General features: G+C 50.6%; 1 protein-coding gene across 1 annotated transcript; it reads left to right on the plus strand.

The window, feature by feature from the left end:
- The first annotated feature begins 2,581 nt into the window (after positions 1–2,581).
- Positions 2,582–7,084, plus strand: AQP2 (aquaporin 2 (collecting duct)). The gene is made up of 4 exons (XM_010015547.1): positions 2,582–2,961; positions 4,896–5,060; positions 6,004–6,084; positions 6,833–7,084. Exons 1-4 carry the CDS (start codon positions 2,596–2,598, stop codon positions 7,046–7,048), a joined length of 828 nt encoding a protein of 275 aa, XP_010013849.1. The 5' UTR covers positions 2,582–2,595; the 3' UTR covers positions 7,049–7,084.
- Positions 7,085–10,690: the final 3,606 nt, after the last annotated feature.

Genomic DNA, 10,690 nt, shown 5'->3' on the forward strand with positions numbered 1-10,690 from the left:
TTTGCTCTGCCCCACAGTGAAGACCACGCTCAGAGAGCTCCTGCTCTCCAAGACCCAAGTGCAGCACCAATCCTTCCATCGTGGTACACAGCAGCGACCCACATCCACAGCACGAACGTCTCAAAGCCCCTCTCAAAGAGCTGTGATGAACTTTTGCCTCACTGGGTACAAGTGAGGCCCATGAGGCTGCATTAGACTTTTAAGTCTGGCTTAAAACGAAGATTAGCTCAGCACTAATCCTGCTTACTTCTCTTGTCTTTTAATTAGCCTCCACTGAGCACTACCACATCACAGCTCCCTCGCCATGAGTAACTATTAATCAAACAGGGTATCAGCTCCACTTAATTGCCCATATTTGTTCTCTGTCATTCCCTGCACTAATAACAGCCTGTGTTGGTAACCTGACATAACTACTTCTTGAGTAACACTGAGCTCTCCAGCCCGTACCAGGCACTCAGGAGCTTGCAGACTGGAGGTGACCATGGGTTTATCGCTCACCAGCACCCCGAATTTAACCTCACAACCTGTTTTATGAGGTTGGCTTCACTGCTGGCAAACCAGAGGCCAGAGCGATGCTGTGATGAGCCAAAGGCCCTGAGGAAGCCCAAGAGAAGGATTCTCAGAGGAACAGGCTTCCTAGGACCACAGTCCCAGCACCTTCAGACTCACCCATGGACCTGGCTTGTTGTCCCCATGATCTCTCCCTTGTTAAGAGCCATATTCCCATCAGATTCTTTTAAAAGAGAAGACTGGAATGGAATAGAATAGAACAGAAGTTTAAAGGCTGGGCCAGGTGATCATTGAGGTCTCTTCCAATTCCCTATGAGTCTGTAAGAATAGTTCGGTTAGAAGGGACCTACAACAATCAACCAGTGCAATTGCCACCCATCTGCTCTGGAGGGAAGAACAGGCCTTCACGCATCCTCATGGGTCCATTCCAACTTGAGATATTCCATGATTCTGTGATATAATTTGGGCAATATGGAAAACTTTGCGTCAACCTTTCACGTCAGTTCGATGGCACTTGGAGGGGAAGCTGGTTGCTGTACAGTGGCGGCCTTTGTCAGAGCCAAAGAAAGGACTCTCAGTTGTGGTGCTCTGCATCCCTCTGGAATGAAATGGCCTTTCCAGCTCCAGCTCTGCCCTAGGGCAGTGCTTCTTCCAGCTTTAAATAGCTACAGAGGCTGCTAATGAAAGGGAAGAAGAAGTAACTGCTGCTTTTCCAGCAAACCCACCAATCCCCATGTCACAGGGAGAAAAAGGCTTTACAGACATAGAATCATGGAATGGTTTGTGTTGAAGAGAACATAAAGCTCATCCAGCTCCAACCCCTGCCACGGGCAGGGACACCTTCCACTAGAGCAGGTTGCTCCAAGCCCCTGTGTCCAACCTGCCCTTGAACACTGCCAGGGATGGGGCAGCCACAGCTTCTCTGGGCACCCTGTGCCAGCGCCTCAGCACCCTCACAGGGAAGAGCTTCTGCCTTGTATCCAACCTGAACTTCCCCTGTTCCAGTCTGAACCCATCACCCCTTGTCCTATCGCTCCGGCCCCTGATGAAGGTCCCTCTGCAGCATCCTTGTAGCCCCCTTCAGACCCTGGAAGCTGCTCTGAGGTCTCCAGCAGCTTCTCTTCTCCAGGCTGAACACCCCAATGTTCTCAGCCTGTCTTTGTATGGGGGTTGCTCCAGCCCCTGTTCATCCTTGTGGCCTCCTCTGGACTTGCTCCAACAGCTCCATGTCCTTCTGATGTTGAGAATCACCCAGGAATGGGCAAAATGTGTAATGGGCAAATGTGTTGTAAGCAATGGAAGAATAAGGAAAAGAGACTTGTTGGGCAATTACTCTGGATGGTTTGAGGTGAAGAACGATGCTGCAGGGAAGAAAACATCATTCTTTTTCTGGGGATTAACACTAAGAAGTGAAAAGAGATTTCTGAGGAGCTGAGCGGGCCCTGCCATTGATGAGCAGCCGGTTCTGCAGCTCCATGTCACTGCTTCACACCAGCATTTCCTTCCTGCCAGTCATTTCTTGGGGCTGGATCCCATTTCTCTGGGTAGGAAACATGTTCCCAGGCTGTTAAAACCTGGTACTCTGAGGATCAGAGCTGTAGTAAGTCACTTGGAGTTCTGTGCCTCAGAGAGACTCTTCTGCATCCCATTTGCCTGGTTAAATCACAGCCCACATCCTGTGTTTCAGCTTTCTCTCCTTCCATGCCACGGGTGGTAGAGCTTGGAGAAGAGAGGAGCATCAAGTACCTCTAGGGACAGGTGCCCTGGTAAGAAAGCAAAGAAGAAAGGGAAGTGTTCCATGGCACTGCTCGAGGCTGATTTATGACCTCCCAAGGGTGGCCAATGCTGCATTCCCCAGCTTTAATAGAGGGGGCAGGGTCTGGTGTTCCCTCAGCTGGAACACACATGACAAAAAGCCTCAGGTTTCCCAAGGCCACATTCCCATCTCCTTCCACTCGGGATCCTTCACCCCCTGCATCCATATACATATACATTGTCCCTCAGCCTCCCCTACAGACACAGCCACTCTGGTAGCAATTACCTGAAGATCCACAGGCAGGGTCAGTCCTGGCAGCCTCCAGATCCATGATGTGGGAATTGCGATCCATAGCCTTCACCCGGGCTGTCTTTGCAGAGTTCCTGGCAACGTTGGTCTTCATCCTCTTTGGCCTGGGCTCTGCTCTGAACTGGCCCTCAGCTTCCTCCCCGAGCATCCTGCAGATCGCGCTGGCTTTCGGCTTGGCCATCGGCACGTTGGTCCAAGCCTTGGGGCACATCAGCGGAGCCCACATCAACCCAGCAGTGACCGTGGCTTGTCTCATCGGCTCCCAGGTCTCCTTCCTCCGTGCGGTCTTCTACGTGGTGGCCCAGCTCCTGGGGGCCGTGGTGGGAGCTGCAATCCTACATGAAATCACCCCAGCGGACTCCCGGGAAGGCTTGGCCATCAACAAGGTAAGAGCTCACCCCATAGATGGGCTTGGAAGGGAGCAGGAGACATTGGGAAGGGCTTTTGGGAAGGCTGAGGGGTGTGAAGAAGGGGGTTGTGGCCAACAAAGATTCTCTTCGTTCAGTCTTGGGTAGAAAGCCTCTGCTATAGCCCAGCACCATGCACCAAGGGCCTATCCAGGAGCAGGGATGAGGGCAGGACTGCAGGATGCTTCCCCTGCTTTTTAGGACTAAAACCAGAGGTATGATCCAGCTGCCCACATAGACACCTTCCTTAGAAGACAAAGCCACCCTCATGTCAGTTTTATCTAGGGCTGTATTGTGGGGGAGCTGAATTCGGGTGAAACCATATTATTAGGGAAGGACATGACCTAAAGTATCACCTCTCCATTCCTCTTACCTTGAGCTCATCCCACTTTCCAGTCTTCGTGTGGGTATGGGCAGCTTTTTCCCCACTGTGTGTTAGCAATGCCACTGTTTACAGGCTGTGCTGCCAGATTCCCAGCAATGGGAATGTCATGTGTTAGGTCTAAATCCCATGTTTTCATTAGCTAGCACTGCTCATTAAGCTGCTTCCAATTGTGGAGGAATGGCAACACCAGACCCTGGTTCATCCCAATGCCCACACACAGGTGCCCAATGTCAGCAGCACCACAAGGATCCCAGTCTGGTTTCAGACATGCAGGGAAGGAAGAAAAGAAACCAGGGAACCTTAAAGGGGCTCCCCAGTGGTACCTCAACATCCAGCATCCTCCTTCCTCACTGATGCACTTAAAGAGAAGGGGAGTGGGAAAGGAATTAAGAAGTCACAGGGTTCTTATCTCCTCTCCATGCCCCACCACTCATCTTCAGGAAGCTCTATCTCCTATAGAGGTGCCCATGGACCAGCATCACCCAAACCCAACCTGAGCCATGCAGGAGGGGGCAGGCAGCTTTGGATATGCTTTAGGAAGCAGCACACCGACATCCCCTTTCTTGCAGCAGGGAGGCACTGCCAGGGCAGAGCTTTGCTGCCAAAGAGATTAAGAGGGTTGAAGAAGGGATTGGGGATTAATCTGAACAAGGTGATTTAGACTGATAATAGCTGAGGCTTAATAAACCCAGTAACGCAAGAAGGAGTTGTAAGAGAGGCTTCCAAAGCGCCCGGCTTAGTTGGTTTACAGCTTAAATCACCTGGAAGAGGGAATAGGGATTTTCCTTCTTCTTTCCCCTGTGGGATGCTCATCGTGTAGCTGCCTGCACAGATTATCCTGAATACAAAGGGGGAATATTGGAGAGGAGAGAAAGAAGACCTGGATCTTGGCCAGGAGGGCAATTGACACCTTTGTGGCATCACTGAGCATGGAAAAAGCAGGGATGTGCCATAGGCTGGGGAAGCGAAGGGAAACCGAGGGAAGCAGTGCTGCCAGCTCCAGATGTGCAAATCCAGATGTCAGATCCATCCAGATGTGGATGGAGAACCAGCAAGGAGCAAAGAAGTGCCAGAAATCAGAGCTGGAGGAGAGGGAGTGCAGCCAGGCACAGCTTCAGCTCAAGTCTGACAAATCCTGCTAGTCCAAAAAGTGTGGGAAGGGGGACGGGAATGGGTTTTAAGGCCAAACCCCTTCTTTTTGACATTTTCCAACTTGTAAACTTTCCCAAGAGGCATTTAGCATTTTAAATATGAGGAAAAGGAATAAATAATTCCTAGAGGGAAAAAAGAATAGGGAAAAAATCCCCAAAGAAATGCCAATAAATAAGTCATTTCCTGGCCAATCAATCAAACACCATCCATTGACCCACTTTTCCTTTTAGCTGGGCATTTTTTTCTCCTTTTCACATTGGTGCCAAAATCCCACCTATTCCCTATGTCTATTTGGTCCCTCCTGGGTTTCCCCACACACGTCCCCAACCCAGTCACCAACTGCTTGTCCCTGACACACCTTTTTGCTCCCCTCCAGCTGCACAACGAGACGACGACGGGGCAGGCGGTGACCGTTGAGCTCTTCCTCACCTTTCAGCTTGTCCTCTGCATCTTTGCTTCCACGGATGAACGCCGGGAGGACAACCTGGGCTCTCCTGCCCTCTCCATTGGCCTCTCTGTTGCCGTGGGACATCTCCTTGGGGTGGGTAGAATGGGCTAAAACAGCCTAAAACTCAATGTTTTAGGTTATCTTTGTGTTTATGCCCAAAGCCTACTCAGCTGCATGCTCTGGGTTGGGTGGGGAGATGGAACTCGTGTGGTGCCCATGGCTTCCAGGGGATAGAGGAGGAAAATTGCACCAAAGCTGTAAGAGAGCTATAGCCTGAGCTCTGCTTGTATGGGGCAGGAAAACACTGACCCTGCTGAGCGTCCTGCAGGGAGCTCCAGGGATTGGTGGGGTTCTTCTGTCCCAGAGTGAATGTGTTCACAGCTGAGGCTCTCATGGTAAGACTGGGAAGTGTTTGGGATGGACACGAAGGGTAATCCCTCCTGGATGAGATCAAAGCAGCTCCAAACACTCCCAGCCTCCCTCAGTGCACAAAGTGAAGAGCATCACAGAATCACAGAGTGGTTCGGGTTGGAAAGGACCTTAATATCATCTAGTTCCCTCATCCACGGGCAGAGACACGTCCCATTAGAGCAGGTTGCTCCAAGCCCCATCCAACCTGGCCTTGAACAGTGCCAGGGATGGGGCACCCACAACTTCCTTGGGCAACGCTTCCCCTGCATCTTCCATCCTTAAGACTCTGCAACCCATGTGTCTGTGGGACTATTCTCCTACCCCCAGTGGCAGGGAGCAGCAGTTTGCTCCAAGACTAGGCACACCAGGAGCGTGTCCCCACGCTTCTTGTCACGCTGCAGGGCACGTCACCCAGCCTACAGCCGAGTTGCACCATGCTCGTGCTTGCACAGAAGATGCAACCGTGTTGACTCAGGTGGTGGAAGCTGCAGGAGCATCCCTTTTCCTGGAACGGGCATGCTGGAGGGTGAAGCAGCAGCTCAGGGAGTGAATCAAAACCACACCAGGACCTCTTAAAGCGTGCCAGAAGGGTTAATGCTAACAACAACCTGGTGTTCCTCCACAGATCCGTTACACTGGCTGCTCCATGAATCCAGCCAGATCTTTTGCCCCTGCTGTGATAGTCGGAGACTTCAGTGACCACTGGGTAAGAGTCGGGTCTCCGCGTTGTTCCGGTGGGATGAGCCCCTCCGGATTAACACTATTCCTCGAAACCCACATAGCCAGGCACATTCCTGGCATTTCCACACCAGTTCCTGGCTTGGGAAGAGATGTAGAGATTAGCAAAACGAGGTGGGGCTGCTGGGTGCTTAACTGGCTTATCCAAGAGCATTGCAACAGCACAAGGGTGTGTGGTTTGTTGACCGTGACATAGCCAAAGCAGCAGAACAAATGGAGAGTGGAGCATTTCGTGCTGGTCCTGGAGACCTTTCCTGGTTCCACTTGGATCCAGGCAGACATTTTCCACCAGCTCCACTGGGAACACTCCCAGGCGTTTCCATTTCGGAGCTAGAGCTGTGTTGGTTCAGGTTGACGTGCTCAGACGTGTCCAGCCCACGCTGGTAGCCTCCTTTTTGTAGTAGTGTGTTAAGGGGTAGAAAGATGCTCCTGCAGAGGAACCCATGCTCATGATGAGCCTATAATTAATGAAGATCAAACAGCTCTCAGCAGAAGAGGATGATTGGGTATATTCAGGCATAAAAGCAATGGATGGGAGTTCAGGTCAACAGTGATGGCCAGAGCAGAGCTGGCTTCTGCATCTGACTCCCAGCGCACACAGGGTAGGAAGGAACATAAGCCCCCTGTGATGCCCTCCAGAGATGCTGGTTTCTCGCTGTACTCCACACTCAGGCTGGGTTTTGCTCACCCAACTCTTACCTTTCCCTTTCCCCCAGGTCTTCTGGGTGGGCCCCCTGGTTGGGGCAGCAGCAGCCTCCATCATCTACAACTACCTCCTGTTCCCGCAAGCCAAGACCTTCTCGGAGAGACTCGCAATCTTTAAGGGCTTCGAGCCCGAGGAGGACTGGGCAGAGCGCGAGGCCCGGCGGCGGCAGTCAGTGGAGCTGCACTCCCCACAGAGCCTGCCAAGGGGGATGTCCGAGAAGGTTTAACCCAAACATCCCCCCAGGACAAGAGAGGAGCCGGGGAACACTCTGCATCTGTTCTAGAGCTGGTGCTTGGTCAGTGTCTCGCCTCTCCCCTCTCCCCCTTCATTTCTGCTTCTTCATTTGAGGAACTCAAGTTGGCTCTTCTCCTGGGGAGATGCACTGGGATGGTCCAACCCACCTCCTGCTGCCCAGGTCTCCCCATGGCCAACAGTTGTCTGGTGCTGGGGGGAAATGTCATTTAATCAAAGCCACCAGGAATGAGGACACCGCGACCCGACTCTCCTCCGGCTCTTTCCGCGTCTCCTGGGTAGGAGGTAGCGCTCGGTGGAGCTTGTTGCCCTTCACGGGGAGCTCCAAGGTGCTGTGGGGAGTTGTTATTACAGCCATTTGCTGGGTGTGGAGGTTGCCACCCGATGCCTCATTGCTGTTGAACTCCGCTCACCTCTCCCCCATGTCTTCTCCCCGCCTGGCTGTTTGCACACACACGCACACACACTGGAGGGCTCACTCCAAGCCATAAGTATCAGAAGCTACAAGTTCGGCTGCTGCGAGGAACCACGTTGCCATTTACCACCCCACAGACGCCCTTTGTTCACATGGAAGCTTTCCTGAGAAGATGGGACTGGAAGCATGTCCTTGAGTCCCTGCTGACCCCATTGGGGAGCTCTTGCAACTAGTCTCTCCTGTGACAATGAGAAACCTCTTGATTTTCAGCTCAAATCCATCCATGGCTCATTTGTTCATGGACCAGTGCTGTCCTTCAGCTTTGATGCTTCGTCTCTCTCTGGCTTGTGTTTTCTTTCCTCTGTTCCTGTTCCATTCTGATTCTCAGATGGTTCTCAGATGGGTAACACAAAGCACTTCAAGTATGATCTTCTCCATCACTTGCTTCCTACAACCCAGACCCTTTCCATGGCTTCATCACACCAAAGTCTCATAATCATCCAAACCCCTTTCTTCTGCTATTATGGTCACCAGCAGAGTCAAAGAATTTGGGTTAGTCTTTGGGATGGAGCTTTGCTCTTTCAACCATTCATTTAATCCAGTTTCTATTACTTAGCTTAAAAGCCATAGGTTTCCAACAGGACATCCTACAGCTTTCTTCTGTTGGTGACGTCTCCCCAGCATTGCACCATCACTAAATGTCATCACCACATTCAGGCTTCTTCTGCTGAGGCCGCTAATGGACAACATTCAGTAAGATGTAAGATTGGCCCCAATTCCAAATCATAGGGATTATTATTGATCATTTTCTGGTTTGACGTGAAGCACCACTAAACGATGCTCTTCTCTTCCTGTCCGTCCACTGTGCTCTACTAGTACCAGTCTCCTATTAAATGCATAATTTCCTCTATTCCTCACTGTGCTTTTGCTTGTCCATCTACTAAAGGCTGTCGTTGGAGGGATAAGGAGTAAACAAAGTTCTGCTCTGACCCAGACAATACATCCTCATGGTCTTCATTTCACCACACCAAGTGAAGCTGAGAGCATGGGAGCTCCTGCATCACCTCCTCTGGCCGTCATCTGCTGTCCCTGATGCCACACTGCAGAGCAAAGGGAGAAAGTCCATCACAAGCTTTATCTGTTGTAGCCAAGGATCCATTTTACACCTCGAGTAACTACCCCCAGTTTACACCTCGAGTAACTACTCCCAGAAGGCTGCTATCGAGGTGCAGCAGGTTTAGTGCTGCTTTAACTCATTCTCTGCCACAGCAAAGATGTTGATTCTGGTCCTTCACTTTGTTGCTTCAATGGCAAAGGAACATTTGAATGGTATTTTGGAAAAGGCTTTTCAACCAATCTGTTCTCAACAACAGGAATTCAAATCAGGGCTCAAATCAGAGTGTAAAATTGTATTTACATCACTGAATATTTGGTTTTAAAGGTAGGTTTTTACTATTCAAAGGAGAAAACAACCCTGTGTATGTCAGGAAAACACAAAGCAACTTACCCAGGAGTCACCCTGTCAATGACCTGCTCTATAAAATGCCATCCAGTTGAATCTTTAGGGGTTTTGGCAATGCTCAAACTATTTACACACCTCTTGCTTTCAGATCTAAGCATTTCGTTTCTTATTTACCCTGACAATGTTTCAGACTCACATAAACAGCACAGGACCCCAAAATGGGTTTAAATGTTTAGTATTTACTGCACTCTTTCAAATAAATGGCTTTAACTTCGCTTCTACTCACATGTGAATGGAATAGTTGCACATTTATGGTCACATAACATATAGACAGTCACATAAAGTGACCTCCCAGACCCTAAATCCCACAGCCACCAGCACAGCCCAGTGCGGCTTTGGGTGTTGCCTTGTGCCAACAGCCTGTTAATGGGCAAAAGTGACATTAAAAGATCATTATATGCTCCTTTACCTTAAAAATAAGACCCACAAAACAAAGACCATCCCCACTTCAGCACCGCTGGGATGCTGATTCCTGCCCTGGCTGGATTCTGCTCTTGGCACATCAACCCATCTCACTAAACCAGCTTTTCAGATGGCTAAAGCAGCCTAAGTCTTCTTGAGTCAGTTAGAAACACGACGTTACCTTCTCTGTGGAGCTGTGTCATTGACTTCAATGACACTTCCAAAACTTGTATGGTCAGGAAACCAAGCCAGTCATTCCAGATTTACACCAGTGCAACTCGAATGAGAGGGCAGGGTCAAGCAGCCTGGAGATCAGAGCTGCCACAGACCAACGGAAGACCTGGCTGAAGTGCTAACACTTTGTGTATTAGACCTCAACAGGAGCACTTGGAGCCAGGATTTGAAGCCATCCAGCCATGCCTGGGTGGTTTCCATGGGCTCTGATTTGATTTTCAGCCTGGTTTTCCAGGAATACAAAAAACCCAAATCAAAATCACACATTTCTCCAGTGACAGCTCAGTGCAGGAACCTTGAGCTCCAGATCTGATGCAACAAGGGGTGCCACCACCATGGGCTTCTTTAAATCCCAATCATTCCATACTATCCAAATATTTAAGCGGAGAAATTTCTTGATGCATTTGCTTGGGGTCTCAGAGGCAGATTGGGATGGAAGATCCCAGACTGGTTAGGGTTGGAAGGGGCCTTAAAGCTCCTCCAGCTCCAATCCCTGCCACGGGCAGGGTAACCTTCCACTAGAGCCCCTGTTTCCAACCTGGCCTGGAACACTGCCAGGGAGGGGGCAGCCACAGCTTCTCTGGGCACCCTGTGCCAGCGCCTCAGCACCCTCCCAGGGAAGAGCTTCTGCCTTATCTCCAACCTGAACTTCCTCTGTTTCAATTTAAACCCATCACCCCTGTCCTATCACTCCAGTCCCTGATGAAGGTCCCTCTCCAGCATCCTTACAGCCCCCTTCGGATATTCCTCTGTGTTATGCTATTTGTGGTGCTGTCTTGATGCAACTCGACCAACCTCCACCTCTGGAGCTGGTCCCTGCTCTCCAGCCAGCTCCATGCTAGTAGGATGGCATTGCCCAGGAGAAGAGGGGACATCACTTTCCTCTGATGTGGCAGACCTCTCCCCACATCATTTCAGCATTTACTCCCAAGCTTAAACAGAGGAAGCTCAGGTGAGATACAAGGAAGAAGTTCTTTACTGTGAGAGTGGTGAGGCAGTGGAATGGGTTGCCACGGGGTGGATGGGGCCTGGGGCAACAACGG

The sequence above is a fragment of the Nestor notabilis genome, unplaced genomic scaffold (genome assembly GCF_000696875.1).
Source record: "Nestor notabilis isolate BGI_N333 unplaced genomic scaffold, ASM69687v1 scaffold10065, whole genome shotgun sequence".
NCBI classification, from domain to species: Eukaryota; Metazoa; Chordata; class Aves; order Psittaciformes; family Psittacidae; genus Nestor; species Nestor notabilis.